Source organism: Lepisosteus oculatus, chromosome 14 (assembly GCF_040954835.1).
Source record: "Lepisosteus oculatus isolate fLepOcu1 chromosome 14, fLepOcu1.hap2, whole genome shotgun sequence".
NCBI classification, from domain to species: domain Eukaryota; kingdom Metazoa; phylum Chordata; class Actinopteri; order Semionotiformes; family Lepisosteidae; genus Lepisosteus; species Lepisosteus oculatus.
The window spans coordinates 59,882,348-59,903,711 of NC_090709.1; the positions used below are offsets into that span (position 1 = coordinate 59,882,348).

At 45.8% G+C, this 21,364-nt stretch overlaps 1 protein-coding gene and 1 long non-coding RNA gene across 3 annotated transcripts; both read left to right on the top strand.

Annotated features, from left to right (window-relative positions):
- Positions 1 to 3,858: 3,858 nt before the first annotated feature.
- On the top strand, positions 3,859 to 15,522 carry LOC102683901 (uncharacterized). 2 transcript variants are annotated; one of them, XM_069198439.1, is made up of 9 exons: positions 3,859 to 3,941; positions 4,737 to 4,806; positions 6,336 to 7,091; positions 7,868 to 8,620; positions 9,015 to 9,761; positions 10,169 to 10,927; positions 11,267 to 12,049; positions 12,441 to 13,214; positions 13,712 to 15,522. In XM_069198439.1, the coding sequence occupies exons 3-9, from the start codon at positions 6,941 to 6,943 to the stop codon at positions 14,896 to 14,898; spliced, it is 5,154 nt and encodes a 1,717-aa protein (XP_069054540.1). In that variant the 5' UTR covers positions 3,859 to 3,941; positions 4,737 to 4,806; positions 6,336 to 6,940; the 3' UTR covers positions 14,899 to 15,522. The 2 variants fall into 2 exon arrangements, with proteins under 2 accessions (XP_069054540.1, XP_069054539.1); XM_069198438.1 differs by lacking the exon at positions 4,737 to 4,806 and having other exon boundaries at positions 3,865 to 3,941.
- A 1,551-nt stretch (positions 15,523 to 17,073) lies between these two features.
- On the top strand, positions 17,074 to 18,012 carry LOC138242979 (uncharacterized). The gene is made up of 2 exons (XR_011191854.1): positions 17,074 to 17,524; positions 17,847 to 18,012. It is a non-coding gene; the product is annotated as an uncharacterized lncRNA (long non-coding RNA).
- Positions 18,013 to 21,364: the final 3,352 nt, after the last annotated feature.

The following is a 21,364-nucleotide window of genomic DNA, read 5'->3' on the forward strand; positions in this document are numbered from 1 at the left end:
CCCTGTCTCTCCTCCTGTTTCAGTGAGTGAAGGAGACCCTGCAGTCAAATGCAGACTCCAACCCCGCCCCCCTGAGCTGAGACTGGTGCTGCTGGGCAGGACTGGTGCTTGGAAGAGCACAGCAGGGAACACCATCCTGGGCTCAGAGGAGTTTCACTCTGAAGCCAGCAGCTTCGCGGTCACTCAGGAGAGTCGGAAGAGGACAGGACAAGTGTCCGGGAGACAGGTGACTGTAATGGAAACTCCAGACTGGCTCCACACTGGACTGTCTGAGGGCAACAGGAGATGGGATGTGGGGTTCTGTGTTAACCTGTCTGCCCCGAGACCCCACACCTTCCTCCTGGTGACCCCGCTGGGCTGTTCCACAGGGGAGGAGAGGAGGACACTGGAGACAGTCCTGGAGATATTCGGGGAGAGGGCCCTGGGACACGCCATGATCCTGTTCACCCACGCTGATGAGCTGACCAGCAGGACGCTGGAGGAGTTAGTGCACACAGGGCAGCTCCAGTATGAGTTCAGGACATTGTTAAACATACCTTGTTACTTACGAATACTAAATAAGTGATGCAGAGATAGACCTGATATGACGAGTTCTCATATGAAAACTACCCATTTCATTTCTTAATTTTGTCCTGCACACTGAATCTTTTTGACAGGTATAAACCAACAAAATTACACAAGTACTGTTTCAGAACATGTAGATTGAGGATTCCAGTCCCCTCCCACCTTCTTCCCAAATCTTCCCTTACAAAAGGGAGCAAAACTAAAGGAGAAGGAGACAGGAGAGAGACACAAGGAAGAGAAAAATACTCATTGGACTAAACAGGCTCCAGGAAGCACAAAAGAAGAGGAAGATCAGTCCTATCAGATATCACTTGAAAAGCCAGTTAGCAACAGATGAAGGTCTAGGGTGTACCTAATAAAGTGGCTCATCAGTGCAGAAGGGAGGCTCAGAACAGTTCAGAATTGGCTGCCAAGCTTTAAGAAACTTGATGGTGAAGCTGCTGAGTGTTCATCTATTTTGCTCCAACTTTCGAAACTGAAATATCTTTGATTTATGAGAGTGGGAGGGGCAGTTCTGATCCGTTAGACAATGCAGAGCAGTTGGCTTCCAGTTCAGGAGAGTTCAAACGCCAGGATGTCAGATGGGGTTTCTGACAGGGTGGGTTAACAGGTGACACTAGTTAAAGAGCAGTAAAAGGAGCGGGTTCGATTTCCAGAGGAGTGATATAAGAGAAAGTAACACAGCCCGAGGACCAGGCATGAACCAGCTTAGGACAAGACCAACACATACAGTACAGTATGTGCAGGAGTGACAGGAGCTGCTCACATCTGTCACTTGTCATAACATGAACATGTTATTTTCAAACAGATCTTGAATAGTTACAACCCCAAATTACCTATTTTATATCACTATGATTGAACACTAAATAAAAAGTTTATTTTTGCATGCATTGTGAACTACACATTTCCAATTATTATAGAATTCTTTATTGACTGAAGTGTTCATATATCACTGTGTTTCATCAGAGAGGCTGGGCTCCAGTCAGGGGCAGTGAGACTCTACACTGGGCACTATCAGGTGATACAGACTAGCTCAGTGCTGTTAACCACTGGTCTTCTGTCTTTGTTCTCCTCTGACCAGTCCAGACTGGGCTCACAATCATTATACACACTATACACACGTTATACATTATTTTGGATATATTTATATTCAAATAATCTTGAATTTCTACCCAATTGTGGACATTTTACTGGAGTTATTACAGTAAACTACCAACTTCCTATAAAGTCTATATATGACTGTACCTCCCTGTATTCAACACTAACGATACTTGTATTTATAAAGTATATAAAGGGTTAATTGAAGAAGCGCGGAGTGAAAACAGAAAAACACACTCGTGTGTTACAAGAGTGTAAAGATGTACGAGGCTGAGAAGAAGATCCGCGATACCAGCTCCAGCTCTCCTGTCCTGTAAGAACCTGTGGAAAAGCTCCCATATTTTTACTAACTTCTTAGAAAATAAACCTTTAAAAAAGGAATCTCGTGTGGGTTTATTCTCGGCGAACGTCTCTGACTGCAGCCCTCACTGGAAGGGACTTGCGTGACGTCACCACGGCCAGGCTGTGTGGGACAAGCGGTGGAGACGCCCGCAGGAAGTCGCGCATGGGGTTTATGCGAATTGTAGTTCGTAACTTGTAGCTATTGCCTGCTATGGGGAAGCATAGCAAGACAGGAAGCGTTCAGACAGGGTTACACTTAGAGCAAACTACCTGCCTCCATGAACCTATTTTTAAACAGCCGTGGGTGAAAACACTAGGCTCATGTAACTAATGAGGTAGCGAAATACAATATGAGGTATTAATACATTTATACGTATATAAACTACAGACTCAAACAAGCTTAAAAAGATGGAAGTGATATTAGAAAACAGTTCACACTGAAGAAATAAACTCGTATTTACTACAGTCTCATTTTAATAAATTCCCCTGTTTCTCTGGTCAGTTCAGGTTTTACTGCTCATTTCAAAGAATTTTCATTAATTACATTTCATTACACGTGAAAGACGCGACCCTGTACCGGATACTGGATACTGTACTGGATACAGCACATAGAAACTGGACTGACCTCTGTTCACGACTAAAGACCCTCAGTATAAATAGTTAATTGTAATTAATGTAATGAGCTGTAATGAGTCCCGGTGTCGGAGTAATTGTAACTGATATCAACACAGACAGTATTATATTAGTGAGAGTAACAGTCATAGAGAGGAGATTAAACCGTTTTAAAACAAAATGAGATATCACCCTACTAATACATTTCTGTATTATTTTAAAAAAATGTTGTCTTGAGAGTGAAGTAATGGGACACTTGAATCAGAAAGTGTTGCTGTAAAAAGCGGTTTTTCTTCTCGTCCACAAACTCTCCCCGCTCTGACCTCTCATCCAGGTCGCTTCTAATGTGTCTGTTCTGGCTATTTCTGTCTAAAAACACGTTACAGGACTCCCGTCTCCTGTGGAGACACGTTTGGGGTCGTGACAGGGTTGAAGTCCCACATTTTACACCAGTTTAAACTGGGACTGGGTACAACCTGGATCAAGACAAGAACTGAGAGATTCATCCATCAGTTTCAGGACTCTCTCCCACTGGTGTCCTTTTCTCTGTCCTGCCCTGTCCTTGTCTCTGTCCTGTTTCCTAAAAACCCCACTAATACCCCGTGTAGGAAAGAAGACCCGCTCGTCACTCCTGTCCTGTCCCGGTGTCGCAGTAACTGGGACTGAACCAGACGGAGAGGAGACGCTCACTTCCAGAAATTTCCTTCCCGCTCGGTTCTTCCAGCTGAGCCCCAGACGGACTTTTCCCCTCCTGAGGAAAGAACATCTTCCCACACAAACAGCCCGTTTCTCTCGGAAACACTGGCAGCCCAAACACACACACACACAGCACAGGGGACGTTTTCACCAGCCGCGCCGCCACACGGACACCAGGACTCCCCTAGTCTGCAGAAACACCAGGGAAGAGCCTCCGCACTCCCTCCCAGCCCACAGGAGATTCCCGATGGAAGTAGCTGGCGGGGGATTCCCAGTCATTCCTGGGATTTCCAGGAAAGAAGCGGCTCCTCACCTGGGAATAATTAAAACCAGAGACACACTCAATCATTTAAGATCCCGTGGGTGCTGACTTCAGTATTCTGTTGACATAAAAATAACTGATTCATTTCTGTCCCCAATTCCTGTAAAGCACTTTGAGTGAAGTGTCAAGAACAGCGCTATGCAAGAGTAAGGAATTATTAATTAATTTATCGATCAGTCTATGTAGCAGTGTTACGTTTCCACTAGGTGACGCCAAAGCAGCATTACAGAGCAGACGGGAAACAACTCGTTTAGATCAACAGGAAGAGAGAAAGAGATGGCGTCTGAAAGCTCAGCGCTCAGCCCTGGTGAGTTTTCTCTTGTTCTAACTGTCAGAGTGTCGGTAAGGGAGTCACTGAGGGTCTCTTCTCTGTCACAGAGCACAGCAGCAGCTGGAGAAGGTTCTTCCTGTCTGCTGGGGGTTGGTAGTAGTTCAGGTGGGGAGCTGCGTCAGCATGCGTAGACTGCAAAGGACCAAGTCATAGGTTTATTCCCTGCTGAAAAGCCAGCGTTTCGGCCTTCTTCAGGTGTGAGAGTTTGTAATGTCTGTCAGACACACAGGGTCTGAACTAGGAGAGAGACAGGAGCTGATTTACTTTCACTTTCTCCTGTCGGGGATCAGAGATCGGTACTGTCAAACCTGAACAGGAAGGAAATCATAAATTTCCACTGGATTATACTTAGAGGTTTATTTACAGATAATTGAATTGGTGTAAAACCTGATGGTTCGCTAATGTATTTGCAGGAGTTTTAAACATGGCGGATTAGTTCAGACATGGTTGTTTCCTGTATGAAACCGGAGCAGCAGAGAGACACGCAGAATATAAAAAGAGTCACCGACGAGACTTGCCTGTTTGGTAGTTCGTCACTGACGGATGCAAGGGCCAGATGTGACAGTAGCCAGGGAATTTCTCCTTTCAGTGTTTAAACTTGTGTCCCCAGAACTTGTCTGTTTTTTTGTTTTCCTACTCCTTATGTTCAGAAAGTTGATGACTGGAGAAACTGACCCATAGCTGTAACTGGGATTTTCATCACCTCAGACAAATAAAACTGTTTATTTTTTTAATAAGCCATTCCTCATGTTTTTTTTTTCCTTTCCCGAGCTGTACTGTGTCAACTGTCCCAACCCTCTGCCTCACCTTGATCTGATTCTTCCACTCCATCATGAAGAAGGTGAAAACACATCTCTACTGTACAGTATTGTAAGAGCAGGATGGACACAGCATCTCTGATCAGCTGGCTGTTCCACACCCATTAACTAATTAAAACTAAGTAGTGTGAAGAGGGCCTAGACACTAACTCCATTTCTCCTTTGACCTCACTGGACTGTTTCTTGACTTGTCTGTCCTGAAAGTCCATGAACAGATGTCACCGCCTGGAGAACTATTTAAAGTGCTAAATAAGTGTTATTATTATTAATCATCATCACAGCTGGTTGTCTCTGGCACTGACACTTCTCCAGTGTCGCCAGGAGGACTATATAAGGTCTATATATTGTGCCGTTTCTTGACTGGTCTGTCCTGAATGCTAGTCTAGAATGTGACATGAACAGATGTAACTTCCCGTTGGGCAGTTTGACTGGGTGCGGAGACACATTCCAGTCAGCAAGAACTCTGCCACATCGACCTCCTGGCAAAATCAGAGCTTAAATACAAAGTGCTAAATAAGTGTAAAGATTATTATTATTATTATTATTATTCACAGCCGGTTGTCTCCGAAACTGACATTGCTATCCTTCGGAGCACTGTATAACATCCTATATATAAAGTCTATATACAGTAAGCGGAAGGGTTAATATTCTTCAGAAATTTGAATTTGCTCTCCTCTCTGAGGGAAGAGGATAAATTGCACCAACACACTTCTGGGCCTGGTGACCTGTGCGCTCGGTCAATGACTATTTAATACGTTCAGTACAGCTGGCCCTGGTGCACATGTGCGTGTGTGTGCGTGTGACAGACTGGCGTCCCGTCCAGGGTGTACCGTGCCTTCTGCCTGTTGCTTGATAGGATAGGCTCCAGCTCCCCCTTGACTCTGAACTGGATGAAGTGCTTAGGAAAGGGATGGAAGATGAACTCACTGAAACAATCCGACAGGTGGTGTGGATCTCCGGATTCTACGTAGGCCCATGACTTTCACACTTTTGCACCATCCTGATTTCTGAATCAGTTCATCAGTTCTGCTCATTGCTCATCTCACCCCATGTTCCTGTGTCTCGGCCTCGCTGGTGTTGAGGCACTGTGTTCAGTCAGTGAGCTTACTGAGGCGGTGAACAAGTCGACCTGATCTTCAGCAGCAGGGGGTGCCTGCGGGCAGTGGAGGTTTCTTCATGTTGGGGAGTTTTATCTGTCATCTGCTCTTTTCTCCCTGACGGGCTGCTGCGAGCTCGGCTCTTCGCACAGAAAAGAAAATCTTGCACTTCCTGTGTCTCTGCAATTGTGGGGAGACATGTTGTTGTTACAGTTAGTACTTGAGTAAACAACGAGAGTGGAGATTTAATAAAATAAAGAAAATAAAGAGAAGGTGGGGCGGAGCTTAAATTTCAGCAGCCATCTTGATCGGGTCACATATGTTTTAGTAAAAAATTGAACAAATCATCTAGCAGCAAAGGAAATGTGTCTAGAGAGAGAACAGATTTGAAACCACAGTGTGTGATAAGAAGCTGGTAAGTGAATTAAATAATCTGTGATCTTTCTCTCTGACAGGGGAGGGACAGGCTGCTTCCCATGAGGCACCACAGCGTCTCTCAGACATCAGGATCGTGCTGCTTCGGGACAGAAGGTCTTGGAAGACCCCAGCAGGAAACGCCATCCTGGGCAGAGAGGAGTTTGACACTGAGAGAGTAGCTAAGGAGTGTGAGAAGAGACAGGGTGAAGTAGCTGGGAGGCAGGTCACTGTAGTTAACACACCAGAATGGTATTTCTGTGTTCAGCGGTATACAGATGGACAGGAGCCTGCTTTCGAGGACACTCTAGACTGGAATAAAAAGGTGATTCAGCCCAGTGTGTCTCTGTGCCACCCAGGACCCCACGCTCTCCTCCTGGAGATTAATCTGGACTCATACACAGACCACTGGAGATCAGTGGAAAAGCATCTCGATCTTCTCAGTGAGAGAGTGTGGAGACACACAATAGTGCTGTTCACCTGGGGGGACACACTGGGCGACACAACCATTGAGCAACACATTGAGAGAGGAGGGAAGGAGCTCCAGTGGCTGGTGGAGAAGTGTGGGAACAGGTATCATGTTCTCAACAACAAGAACAGGGGCGACCGCACTCAGGTCACAGAGCTGCTGGAGAAGATAGAGGACATGGTGGCAGGAAAGAGTGACTGTTATTATGAGACTGAGGAAATGAATTTACAGAAGGTGGCAGAGAATTTCAAGACACTGGGAATTAAGGAGAGACAGAGGATACAGGAGCTACTGCAGAAGACACTGGGACCCCAACTGCTTCCCAAGAGTGAGTTCATGTTCTTGTTGTAACAGACAAATAAGTTTTGGGTCCCGAGATGAAGTTTAAACACCTGATTGTTTTGCAAGGAACAATAAGATCAAAGTATTGTTCGGAATATAGGTACAAAACCTCCAGTTTATATAGCAAACTTCAGCTGTCTCTGATGCAAATTGTTACCATGGTAATGGGGGGAGGACACCTGTGTTTGGACATTCCCCAGACCTTGACCACTTTTAATGGCCGGATTTATCTTTCCTTAGTTAGGGGGGGTCTCTATCTTGCACTTGGATTCTCTTATCATTTAACTCCCATCCCTGCCATAACTCAAAGGTGCTTAAGCCTGGAATGTGTTGTGTCACAAGAAGTCTTTGTGCAGAAAGAAATCAGTTAACCCCCTTTTCACATCTTATATCTTTCTTCATTCTCTCTCTCATAGGAGTCATACCTCAATACGTAGAGATTATAAACAGGGTCATGATTGCACAGCACAACTGTCTCATGGAAATCTCCATGAAATAAATTATTTTGATATTACGTTTACCAGATAAGTGATAAAAACTGAGTTCCAGTGATATCTCGGATGCCCAGTTCTACAGCAGGGCTCTGCAGGAAAAGACTCACAGCTGTGTTGGAAACAGAGCCCCTGTGGGGTATCTAACCTGTAGAGCAACAGGTCTCCACTGGGTCACACTGTGAGCTCTGCTGAGACTCCTCACTCACTGCAGCCCATCTCAGTGCTGAGTTTCTGAAGAGGACTAATCTGTGATCTTTCTCTCTGACAGCGGAGGGACAGGCGGATTCCCATGAGGCACCACCGCATCTCTCAGAGATCAGGATCATGCTGCTGGGGGAGAGATGGTCTGGGAAGAGCTCAGCAGGAAACACCATCCTGGGCAGAGAGGAGTTTGACACTGAGAGAGAAACTGAGGAGTGTGTGAAGAGACAGTGTGAAGTAGCTGGGAGGCAGATCACTGTGGTTGACACTCCAGGCTGGTATTCCTCTTTGAGGACGTCCTACCATAAACAGGAGTCTCCTGTACAGGCCTCTCTTAAGTGGATTAAAGAGGTGATTGAACCCAAGGTGTCTCTGTGTCCCCCAGGACCCCAAGCTCTCCTCCTGGAAATTAATCTGGACTCAAACACACACTGGAGATCAGAGGAGGAACAACTGGAGCTTCTCAGTGAGAGATTCTGGAGACACACAATAGTGCTGTTCACCTGGGGGGACACACTGACACACACGATGATTGAATGGTACATTGAGAGAGGAGGAGAGGATCTCCAGTGTCTGGTGGAGAAGTGTGGGAACAGGTATCATGTTCTCAACAACAAGAACAGGGGCGACCGCACTCAGGTCACAGAGCTGCTGGAGAAGATAGAGGACATGGTGGCAGGAAAGAGTGACTGTTACTATGAGATTGAGGAAAAGGATTTACAGGAGATGGAAGAGAAGTTCAGGATTTTGGGAATAAGGAAGAGGCAGAGGATAGAGGAGCAACTACAGAAGACACTGGGACCCCAACTGCTTCCCAAGAGTGAGTTCATGTTCTCTCTCTGATAGGGGTCACACCTCAATATAGTCAGATTAATCCATAGATTTTAAACAGAGTTATATTATGATGCATGAAATTGTCTTGTAGAAGTCTGAGTAGCTCTGAAATGAATCATAAATTTTGATATTATTTTTACCAGATATGTGATAAACACTGATTCCAGTGATGTCCTGGATACCCAGTTCTACAGCAGGGCTCTGCAGGAAATGACTCACAGCTGTGTTGGAAACAGAGCCCCTGTTGGGTATCTAATCTGTAGAGCAACAGGTCACCAATGGGTCACACTGTGAGCTCTGCTGAGACTCCTCACTCACTGCAGCTCATCTCAGTGCTGAGTTTCTGAAGAGGAATAATCTGTGATCTTTCTCTCTGACAGGGGAGGGACAGGGGGATTCCCATGAGGCACCACAGCATCTCTCAGAGATCAGGATCGTGCTGCTGGGGGAGGAGGAGTCTGGGAAGAGCTCAGCAGGAAACACCATCCTGGGCAGAGAGGAGTTTGACACTAAGGGAGTTACTGAGGAGTGTGTGAAGAGACAGGGTGAAGTAGCTGGGAGGCAGATCACTGTGGTCGACACTCCAGACTGGTATTGCTCTCTTCAGCAGTTCAAGGATGAGTATGAATATGAGTCTCCACTACAGCTCACTCTCAGGTGGATTAAAGAGCAGATTGAACTCAGTGTATCTCTGTGTCCCCCAGGACCCAATGCTCTCCTCCTGGTGATTAATCTCTACTCAATCACATATTTGAGAAGAGTGGAGAAACATCTGGAGCTTCTCAGTAAAGGAGTCTGGAGAAACTCAATAGTGCTGTTCACCTGGGGGGACAAAGACATTGAGCAGGATATTGAAAGAGGAGGGAAGGAGCTCCAGTGGCTGGTGGAGAAGTGTGGGAACAGGTATCATGTTCTCAACAACAAGAACAGGGACGACCGCACTCAGGTCACAGAGCTGCTGGAGAAGATAGAGGACATGGTGGCAGGAAAGAGTGACTGTTATTATAAGATTGAGAAAATGAATTTACAGAAGTTGGTAAAGAATTTAAAGAAATTAGGAATAAGGAAGAGACAGAGGATACAGGAGCTACTGCAGAAAACACTGGGACCCCAACTGCTTCCCAAGAGTGAGTTCATGTTCTTGTTGTAACAGACAAATATGTTCTCTCTCTGATAGGGTGACACCTCAGTATAGTCACATTAAAACAGGAGAGAATTTAGCCATGACCATAGCATCATGCATAACAATACTGCGTGATAGAAAACTCAGTGATTGTGAAATGAAACAATTATTGTGTTATTTTTTAACCTAATAGGTGATATTTTCTCACTTCCAGTGATATCCTGGAACTTACACAGCAGGGTTCTACAGGAAATGCCTGTAGAACTGTATTGGCTGTATTGGAAACAGCCCCTGTGGGGTATCTACCCTGTAGAACAACAGGTCTCCACTGGGTCACACTGTGAGCTCTGCTGAGACTCCTCAGTGGTGAGTTTCTGAAGAGGAATAATCTGTGATCTTTCTCTCTGACAGGGGAGGGACAGGCTGATTCCCATGAGGCACCACAGCGTCTCTCAGAGATCAGGATTGTGCTGCTGGGGGAGAGATGGTCTGGGAAGAGCTCAGCAGGAAACACCATCCTGGGCAGAGAGGAGTTTGAGATGTGGAGAGGACCTGAGGAGTGTGTGAAGAGTCAGGGTGAAGTAGCTGGGAGGCAGATCACTGTGGTAGATACTCCAGGCTGGTATTTCTCATCTGAAGATGATGTTGAGAATGACTGTGAACAGGAGTCTCCAGTACAGGACACTCTAGAGTTAATTAAAAAGGTGTTCAAACCCAGTGGATCTCTGTGTCCCCCAGGACCCCACACTTTCATTTTAGTGATTCATCTACACACAGGAACTGCATGGAGATCAGTGAAGAAAAAAGTAAAGCTTTTCACTGAGAGAGTCTTGAGACACACAATAGTGCTGTTCACCTGGGAGGACACACCAAGATACACAACCATTGAGCAGCACATTGAGAGAGGAGGAGAGGAGCTCCAGTGGCTGGTGGAGAAGTGTGGGAACAGGTATCATGTTCTCAACAACAAGAACAGGGGCGACCGCACTCAGGTCACAGAGCTGCTGGAGAAGATAGAGGACATGGTGGCAGGAAAGAGTGACTGTTACTATGAGACTGAAAAGGATTTACTGGAGATGGAACAGAAGTTCAGGACTTTGGAAATAAGGAAGAGACAGAGGATAGAGGAGCTACTGCAGAAGACACTGGGACCCCAACTGCTTCCCAAGAGTGAGTTCATGTTCTCTCTGTGATAGGGGTCACAACTCAGTGCAGTTTAATGTAGAGATTATAAACAGGGTCATAGCTGCACTGCAAAACTTTCTGTTGGGAAAACTCAGTGACTGTGAAATTAATTATTTTGATATTACTTTAATCGGATAAGTGATTAATTTTAACTTCCAGTGATGTCCTGGATACCCAATTCTACAGCAGGGGGTATCTAACCTGTAGAACAACAGGTCTCCACTGGGTCACACTGTGAGCTCTGCTGAGACTCCTCACTCACTGCAGCTCATCTCAGTGCTGAGTTTCTGAAGAGGAATAATCTGTCATCTTTCTTTCTGACAGGGGAGGGACAGGCTGATTCCCATGAGTCACCGCAGCGTCTCTCAGAGATCCGGATCGTGCTGCTGGAGGATAGAGAGACTTGGAAGAGCTCAACAGGAAACACCATCCTGGGCAGAGAGGAGTTTGAGACTTCAAGTAGACTGTGGCTTCTGGGTCAAGGTCTAACTAAGGAGTGTGTGAAGAGACAGGGTGAAGTATCTGGGAGGCAGATCACTGTGGTCGACACTCCAGACTGGTATTGCTCTCTTCAGCGGTACTCAGCTCACTGTGAAGACAAGTCTCCTGCACAGGCCACACTTAAGTGGATTAAAGAGGTGATTGAGTCTCAAGTGTCTCTGTGTCCCCCAGGACCCCATGCTCTCCTCTTAGTGATAAATCTGGACTCAGGCACAGACTGGGGAGTAGTGGAGGAACACCTGCAGCTTTTCAGTGAGAGAATCTGGAGACACACAATAGTGCTGTTCACCTGGGGGGACACACTGAGACTCACAACCATTGAGCAGCACATTGAGAGAGGAGGGGAGGATCTCCAGTGGCTGGTGGAGAAGTGTGGGAACAGGTATCATGTTCTCAACAACAAGAACAGGGGCGACCGCACTCAGGTCACAGAGCTGCTGGAGAAGATAGAGGACATGGTGGCAGGAAAGAGTGACTGTTATTATGAGATTGAGGAAATGAATTTACAGGAGATGGAAGAGAAGTTCAGGACTTTGGGAATAAGGAAGAGACAGAGGATACAGGAGCTACTGCAGAAGACACTGGGACCCCAACTGCTTCCCAAGAGTGAGTTTGTGTTCTCTCTCTGATAGGGGTCACACCTCAGTACTCTCAGTTTAATACAGATATTAAATGGGGTCATATTATCATATATTTAAGCTTCTGATAGAAGTCTGAGTAGCTCTGAAATGAATCATATATTTTAATTTTGTTTAATGAGATAAGTAATAAATGTTAAATTTGTGTGATGTCCTGGATACCCAGTTCTACAGCAGGGTTCTGCAGGAAAAGACTCACAGCTGTGTTGGAAACAGACCTCTGTGGGGTATCTAACCTGTAGAACAACAGGTCACCACTGGGTCACACTGTGAGCTCTGCTGAGACTCCTCACTCACTGCAGCTCATCTCAGTGCTGAGTTTCTGAAATTGAATAATCTGTGATCTTTCTCTCTGACAGGGGAGGGACAGGTGGATTCCCATGAGGCACCACAGCGTCTCTCAGAGATCAGGATCGTGCTGCTGGGCCAGAGAGGGTCTGGGAAGAGCTCAGCAGGAAACACCATCCTGGGCAGAGAGGAGTTTGAGAGCAAGAGAAAAATTCTGACTTGGACCGGATCCCATCAGTGTGTGAAGAGACAGAGTGAAGTAGCTGGAAGGCAGATCACTGTGGTTGAAACAACAGGCTGGTATTCTTGTCAGCTGTACTCAGTCCTCTATGAACAGGAGTCTTCTGCACAGGACACTCTAGAGTGGATCAGAAAGGTGATCGAACCCAGTGTGTCTCTGTGTCCCCCAGGACCCCACGCTCTCCTCCTGGTGATTAATCTGGACTCTGTGAAAGAGAAAAGATCAGTGGAGAAACATCTGGAGCTTCTCAGCAAGAGAGCGTGGAGACACACAATAGTGCTGTTCACCTGGGGGGACACACTGAGAGACATAACCATTGAGCAGCACATTGAGAGAGGAGGGAAGGAGCTCCAGTGGCTGGTGGAGAAATGTGGGAACAGGTATCATGTTCTCAACTACAAGAATAGGGACGACCACACTCAGGTCACAGAGCTGCTGGAGAAGATAGAAGACATGGTGGCAGGAAAGAGTGACTGTTATTATGAGATTGAGGAAATGAATTTAAAGGAGATGGAAGAGAAGTTATGGACATTGAGAATAAAGAAGAGAGAGAAGATAGAGGAGCTACTGCTGAAGACACTGGGACCCCAACTGCTTCCCAAGAGTGAGTTCATGTTCTCTCTCTGATAGGGGTCACAGCTCAATATAGTCACTATAAAACAGAAGAGAATTTAAACATGACCATAGCATCATACATAACATTACTGCGTGATAGAAAGCTTAGTGACTGTGAAATGGCATTTATTTATTTTAACCAGATAAGTGAGTAATTCAAGCAGGGAGCTGCGTCAGCCTGCGTGGGCAGGAAAGGAACAAATAAAGACATGAGAAGATCCACAACGTTTTGGCTGTGGAGCCTTCTTCAGGTGTGTAATTCTCTCTCTTCCAGTGATGTCCTGGATACCCAGTTCTACAGCAAGGTTCTGCAGGAAAAGACTCACAGCTGTGTTGGAAACAGACCCCTGTGGGGTATCTAACCTGTAGAGCAACAGGTCTCCACTGGGTCACACTGTGAGCTCTGCTGAGACTCCTCACTCACTGCAGCTCATCTCAGTGGTGAGTTTCTGAAGAGGAATAATCTGTCATCTTTCTTTCTGACAGGGGAGGGACAGGCGGATTCCCATGAGGCACCACAGCGTCTCTCAGAGATCAGGATCGTGCTGCTGGGCCAGAGAGGGTCTGGGAAGAGCTCAGCAGGAAACGCCATCCTGGGCAGAGAGGAGTTTGAGATGTGGGGAGGACCTCAGGAGTGTGTGAAGAGGCAGTGTAAAGTAGTTGGGAGGCAGGTCACTGTGGTCGACACACCAGACTGGTATTCTTCGTCTGTCCTCTTTGAAGAGGAGTCTCCTGTAGAGGACACTCTAAAGTGGATTACAAAGTTGATTGAATTCAGTGTGTCTCTGTGTCCCCCAGGACCCCACGCTCTCCTCGTGGTGATTAATCTGGACTCATACACAGACTGGAGATCAGTGGAGAAACATTTGAAACTTCTCAGTGAGAGAGTGTGGAGACACACAATAGTGTTGTTCACCTGGGGGGACACACTGAGACACACAACCATTGAGCAGCACATTGAGAGAGGAGGGAAGGAGCTCCAGTGGCTGGTGGAGAAATGTGGGAGCAGGTATCATGTTCTCAACAACAAGAACAGGGACGACCGCACTCAGGTCACAGAGCTGCTGGAGAAGATAGATGACATGGTGGCAGGAAACTATGGGCTGTGCTTTACTACTGACATCAAAGAAATAAACACTGAGCTAGAAAAATATATTAAACAAAAGGAGGAGAAGAGACAGAGAGAGACAGAGGAGCTGAGAGAGAGGGAGGAGACGAGACGGAGAGAGACAGAGGAGCTGAGACAGAGGGAGGAGGAGAGACAGAGAGAGACAGAGGAGCTGAGACAGGAGTATGAAAGAAGGGAGAGAGAGAGAGAAGAGGAGCTCAGACAAAGGTTCGAGGAGGAGTGGAGCAGGAGAGAAGAGGAGCTGAAGGAGAAGATGAGAAAGACACTGAAGGAAAAGGAGCTAGAGAAAGAGACAGAGGAGTCCAGACTGCTTGTTAAGAGAACAGGACAAGTGTCCGGGAGACAGGTGACTGTGGTGGACACTCCAGACTGGACCACAGGACAGGAGCACGGAACAGAGACTGACGAGCTAAGAGAGACATTAGAGAGATACAGGAGGGAGACTGATGAGCTGAGAGAGACAGTAGAGAGACACAGGAAGGATTTTGAGGTGCTGAGAGAGACAGTAGAGAGATACAGGAAAGAAATGGAGAAAGAGTTCTGAGGAAAAAGGCAGAGGGGCAGAGAGATGCAAAGAGATACTGCAGCAGGTCAGTCACTGATCCACACAGTCTTTCCCAGCAGGAGAGGAAGACTGAATACTTCCTGGGCACAGAGTGAGGACTTTCCACTGAAACACTGATCTCTTCCTTGTAAGATGAGTCATTAGTCACTATCTGAAGAAAATTCTCTAACGATGTCAAGACACACTTCACTTGGGTTTCCACAAAATTCGAATCAGACGTGAACCAGATTCATTGTGAACTCTGGCAGCACATCAAGCTCATTCTCAGTGGGTGTTCAGCACTAATGTCTCCTCCTGAGTAAAACTGGCAGGAATGAGGAGACACTTCTGCACAGGCTGTAATATTATACTACAGCATATGACTAAAGAGAGTCAGTGTAAAGAGTTAATTACTGTAAGTGTAATTAATGTAATAAGGTGTAATGCGTCCTGGTGTCACAGTAACTGTAACTGATAAGATAGAAAGTAATATATTAGTGAATAGGCTCAAAGAATCTTCAAAAAATGCTGGAAATGATATTAGAAAACGTAGTTCACACTGACGAAGTTCACTCGTATTTAATACATTTCTGATTTAATAAATTCCCCTGTTTCTCTGGTAAATCCAGGTTTTACTGCTCATTTCAATGAGTTTTCATTCTTTACATTTCATTAATGTGAAAGACGCGACCCTGTACTGGATACAGCTCATAGAAACTGGACGTACCTCTGTTAACGACTGAAGACACTCAGTATAAAGAGTTAATTAGCTGTAATTAATGTAATGAGCTGTAATGAGTCCCGGTGTGCAGTAACTGTACTGATAACAACACAGACAGTATTATATTAGTGACAGTAACATTCAGGAGATCAAATGTTTTTCTGATAAAATGGGACATTACGCGACTACTACATTTCTGGAAATATTATTATTTTAAATTGTTGTCTGGAGACTGAGGTAACGGGACACTTTAATCAGAAAGTGTGGCTGTAAAGAGCAAAGTTCCCGGTTTTTATACTCGTCCAGAAACTCTCCCCGCTCTGACCTCTCCTCCAGGTCGCTTCTAATGTGTCTGTTCTGGCAGGTCTCTCTCCAACTGGTGTCCTTTTCTATCTCTCTGTCCTGTTTCCTAAAAACCCCCACTAATACCCCGTGTGGGAAAAAAGACTCGCTTGTCACTCCTGTCCCGGTGTCGCAGTAACTGGGACTGAAGCAGACGGAGAGGAGACGCGCGCTTCCAGAACTTTCCTTCCCACTCGGTTCTTCCAGCTGAGCCCCAGACGGACTTTTCCCCTCCTGAGGAAAGCACGGAGCGCCACTTAGCAACCGGCGCAGCAGCAGTATCCAGAGGACGAGCTGGACGTGGGTTTTGGCGCCAGTTTTGCTCTTATATTATCAGCTCATGAGAATAAAGTCAATATAAAGCATGAAAGTCAATTTCTCTCCCTTTTCTGTCTGAACATAAGAGAGGTTACAAACCAGAGACACAGACAGGACACTGTAAGAGTAGGGGTGTCGACAATGTATAAATATAAAAAAAGTCCTGACTGCTGGTCAGTACAGGTCCCAGGACACTGTGTGTGAGAGTAGGGGTGTGGACCCCAGTGTCCTGACTGCTGGTCAGTACAGATGCCAGGACACTGTGTGTGAGAGTAGGGGTGTGGGCCCCGGTGTCCTGACTGCTGGTCAGGACACTGTGTGTGAGAGTGGGGGTATCTTCCTTTTTCAAGTTTCGCTGTGATATACTGAAATACTTCCTCAGTTTCTGTTCCTCTTTGCTGTTTCTTACCCTGGTCAAATACTCAGCTCCTCTCTTTAAGTTCAAGTAGTATTTCAGATTGTGTGTTGTATTTGTGTGTGCTCCAGTGCTCATGTGCTCCAAAAAAAAGAGAAGAAAAGAAAAACACAGCACATTATTCTATTACAAAAAAATATAAAAAAACATTGTACATCACTCTATTACACATGTACTGTATAGTATAACACAAAACAACATATAACATTTATAACACGTCACAAAACATATCGCACTCACTCGTGTTTATTAAAATGCAGATTATATTATATCGAAATTATTTATTTCATTTAAATTTGTATGCTGATATAATTTTGTTTGCTCTCAATACAATACAAAATAAACCATACACATTCATATTCAATTACTGCTACACATGCACAGTTAAAAGAGATAAAATAGAGCCTCCGTATAGAAACACCTGTCGGCTCTCCTACCATATTATCTCTACTATAGAAGTCCAAGCATTTATTGGAGCCTCGATCACCGCCAGTACACGGCAGCCACACAGAGGAAACTCTTCACAGTGGTCTGGGCACGAACACGCGTGGAACCCGCCCGTCCTCTCCGTGGACGTACTGTACAGCGTTTCTCTGCGAGAGCCGGGCGAGGCGGGTCCTGTACGTGTGAATCTCTCAGGCTGCATAGGCGTCTATTCTCTCAGGATTACGGCGCGCCCGTGCCGTGACTCGCTCCCAGCGGCGCCTCCACTTCCTCCGCATTTTGGGGTCCCGGTTCCGCTCATTTCATGTTAACTGCGCTCGGACCTGCGGACCGGAGCCTGTAGTCCTGCTGGAGCACGTCAGAGCGCCAGCCCGGCCGCTAAGATGGTCAGGAGAAACTTCTGAACTTTTCTCTCTTCTCACGGTGTGTCGGTTTAGCGAGAAATTATGGATTTTTGGTTCTGAAATCGGGAAATTGCTCGCAAATCACGCTTTCAGGATATAGGATCAGCTCCTGAAAGCTCATCGTACATCGAAGCCTGTTTAAAACATATCCGTTGCTTTTAAATCGTTTATACATCCTCGAACAATTTCTCTCTCCTGATCTGTGTGGTCTGGAATACAGCTTTGTGGAGAAACAATCGAAAAAGAGCACAATTGACTCTTTTTACACACACAGTTTATTTATATACTTCCCATTTCTTTGCAGGTAAATTAACAACCCTGAAGTGAGATGGAAGATGAACATTATTCATCTCATATAGCCCCTTTAAAAGTGACTTCTTATCGTGCTCTGCACAGGAAGACTCCACACTGAGAGGAAACAGCAGAATTACCCAGGACCACTGAAATTAAAGCTCTTTTATTGAAAAAGGTTTATTTGGTGATGTTTTTACCTGTTTCTCTAAATCCTAAATACTAATTGTTTCTTTTAAATTGTTTTTACACGTTTGTTCCCCAAAAGAGTATTTGTTTAATGCACATATAAAGTATTATCTCTTTTATATAGTGACACATTTCGGAAAACACTGACTCAGTGCTCCAGGTTCACAGGGGAAGTGAGTTTAACACGGAGTCTTTTTCAGTCCGTTCGCAGTTAATCATTGTATTAAAGACAAACTCGTGCGATTTGCCTCAGTTACTTTTAAAATATCTGGGTTTCCTGAGTCTTTTACCTGAAGCAGCTGATGAATTGACAGAGCCTGCCTGTTACTGGAACAACACGAGTCCCATGAGAGTTTATGCATGAAAAGTATTTTCAGGGCTCATCTTGCTCATCTTTACAAGTGCCAATAATTCTGCACTGTAACTCTGTAAACAAACCTACAATCAGTGATAAGAAGCTGGTAAGTGAGATAAATAATTTGTGATCTTTCTCTCTGACAAGGGAGGGACAGGCTGATTCCCGTGAGGCACCACAGTGTCTCTCAGAGATCCGGATTGTGCTGCTGGGGGGACGACGGGGTGGGAAGAGCTCAGCAGGAAACACCATCCTGGGCAGAGAGGAGTTTCAGACATAGGGAGAAGCTTAGGAGTGTGTGAAGAGACAGGGTGAAGTAGCTGGGAGGCAGATCACTGTGGTCGACACTCCAGACTTGGATGTGTGGCTGATGAGGAATGATCCATAGCAGATCAGACAGGAAATTGTGAAGACTGTGTCTCTGTGTCCCCCAGGACCCCACAGTCTCCTCCTGGTGATTAATCTGGAATCAAACACAGACTGGAGATCAGTGAAGGAACAACTAGACCTTTGCAGTGAGAGACTCTGGAGACACACAATAGTGCTGTTCACCTGGGAGGACACACTGAGAGACACAACCATTGAGCAGCTCATTGAGAGAGGAGGGAGGGATCTCCAGTGGCTGGTGGAGAAGTGTGGGAACAGGTATCATGTTCTCAACAACAAGAACAGGGGCGACCACACTCAGGTCACAGAGCTGCTGGAGAAGATAGAGGACATGGTGGCAGGAAAGAGTGGCTGTTATGATAAAGCTGAAAAGGATTTACAGAAAATGGAAGAAGAGTTCAGGATTTTGGGAATAAAGGAGAGACAGAGGATAGAGGAGCTACTGCAGACCACACTGGGACCCCAACTGCTTCCCATGAGTGAGTTCATGATCTCTCTCTAATTCAGCTTACAGCTCAGTACTGTCAGTGTGGGGCACTCCCTTCAGACTAAAGAGACTCCGTTCCTTTAGCCTGTCAGTGTGGGACACTCCCTTCAGACTAAAGAGACTCAGTTCCCCCAGCCTGTGAATGTGGGACACTCCCTTCAGACTAAAGAGACTCAGTTCCCCCAGCCTGTGAGTGTGGGACACTCCCTTCAGACTAAAGAGACTCAGTTCCTCCATCCTGTCAGTGTAGATTATTTTCTTCAGCACAGAATGTTTCTTTTCTCCAGACTCATTTCAGAGCATTGATATCTTTTGGATAAAGTGGTAATTTAAATTTTACAAGGTCAGTGTTGTACAGTTTAAAGATGCCAGACTGTCTTTTAACTCTATAAACTAACGACTGTCTTATTCTCTTCAGGGGAGGTCAGAGGAGATCTGAGCAGAGAGTTGAAGATCCAAGGGTTCAGACTGGGCTCTATAGGAGTGTTTCACACTCAGTAATGAAATTAAAGGCTCACAGTTGGAAACATTTTGGACAGAATAGAAAACACTTCTTTACTGAAAGAGTGGTGAGTGTCTGAACAAGACGTCCCTGCCAAGTGCTTAAGACTAAACCTTTCAGACATTTTAGATTCACAGCTACCAAACGAGCAGGATGGGAAATGATTTTGTGATTTTTCCTAAACTCTGGGCTCCTTTCAGACATGGCTGGGTGAGATTGTAGATTCACTCAGGTATGGAGCTCTTGATCTTCCAACAAGCAGCCTGGGCTGAAGGAGCTGCTCTCTAGTTTTCTCACTGCCTGCTCGTGTGAAAGTCTTGACTACAGGGTTCAGATTTGCTCTGTGTCTGAACAGTCTGACTCTGCGAACTCCTACTGCTACTGAACACAGTGTGTTATTGGGAGTGCTGTGAATGAAGAAACAGGCCTTTTCAAATCAATGTTCATGACAGCTATTTCAAAACAAACTCATTGTATTTAATCGTGCAAATTAATACAATTTAACAGGAAATTGTGATTTGTACTAGAAAGAATAGATTCAAACCTACGATCAGTGATAAGAAGCTGGTAAGAGAGATAAATAATCTGTGATCTTTCTCTCTAACAGGGAGGAGATGGACTGATTCCCATGAGGCACCACAGCGTCTGTCAGAGATCAGGATCGTGCTGCTGGGGGGACGATGGGCTGGGAAGAGCTCAGCAGGAAACTCCATCCGGGGGAAGAAAGATGTTTGAGACTTCTAGTAGACTGTGGTTTCTGTGTGAAGGTGTAACTGAGGAGTGTGAGAAAAGACAGGTTGAAGTAGCTGGGAGGCAGGTCACTGTGGTCAACACTCCAGACTGGGATGTGTGGCTGATGAGGAATGATCCACAGCAGATCAGACAGGAAATTGTGAAGTTTCAGATTAGAAAAGTAGCTAAGAAGTCTGTGAAGCGACAGAGTAAACTATTTCTGAGTTCGACCACTGTGGTCAACACTCCAGACAGGTATTGCATTCTTCAGCGGTACGCAGCACAGGAATCGCTAGAGAGGATTAAAAAAGTTAATTGAGCCTACTTTGACTCTGTGTCCCCCAGGACCCCACGCTCTCCTCCTGGTGATTAATCTGGACTCATACACAGACTGGAGATCAGTGAATAAACATCTGGAGCTTTTCAGTGAGAGAGTGTGGAGACACACAATAGTGCTGTTCACCTGGGGGGACACACTGAGCGACACAACCATTGAGCAGCACATTGAGAGAGGAGGGAAGGAGCTCCAGTGGCTGGTGGAGAAATGTGGGAACAGGTATCATGTTCTCAACAACAAGAACAGGGGCGACCACACTCAGGTCACAGAGCTGCTGGAGAAGATAGAGGAGCTGGTGGCAGGAAACTATGGGCTGTACTTCACTACTGACATTGAACAACTACACACTGAACTGGAGAAATATATCAGACAGATGGAGGAGGGTAGACAGAGAGAGACTAAGGAGCTGAGTCAGAGGGAGGAGGAGAGACAGAGGAGTTGAGACAGAAGTATGAAAGAAGGGAGAGAGAGAAGAGGAGCTCAGACAGAGGTTGGAGGAGGAGTGGAGCAGGACTGAAGAGGAGCTGAAAGAGAATATGAGA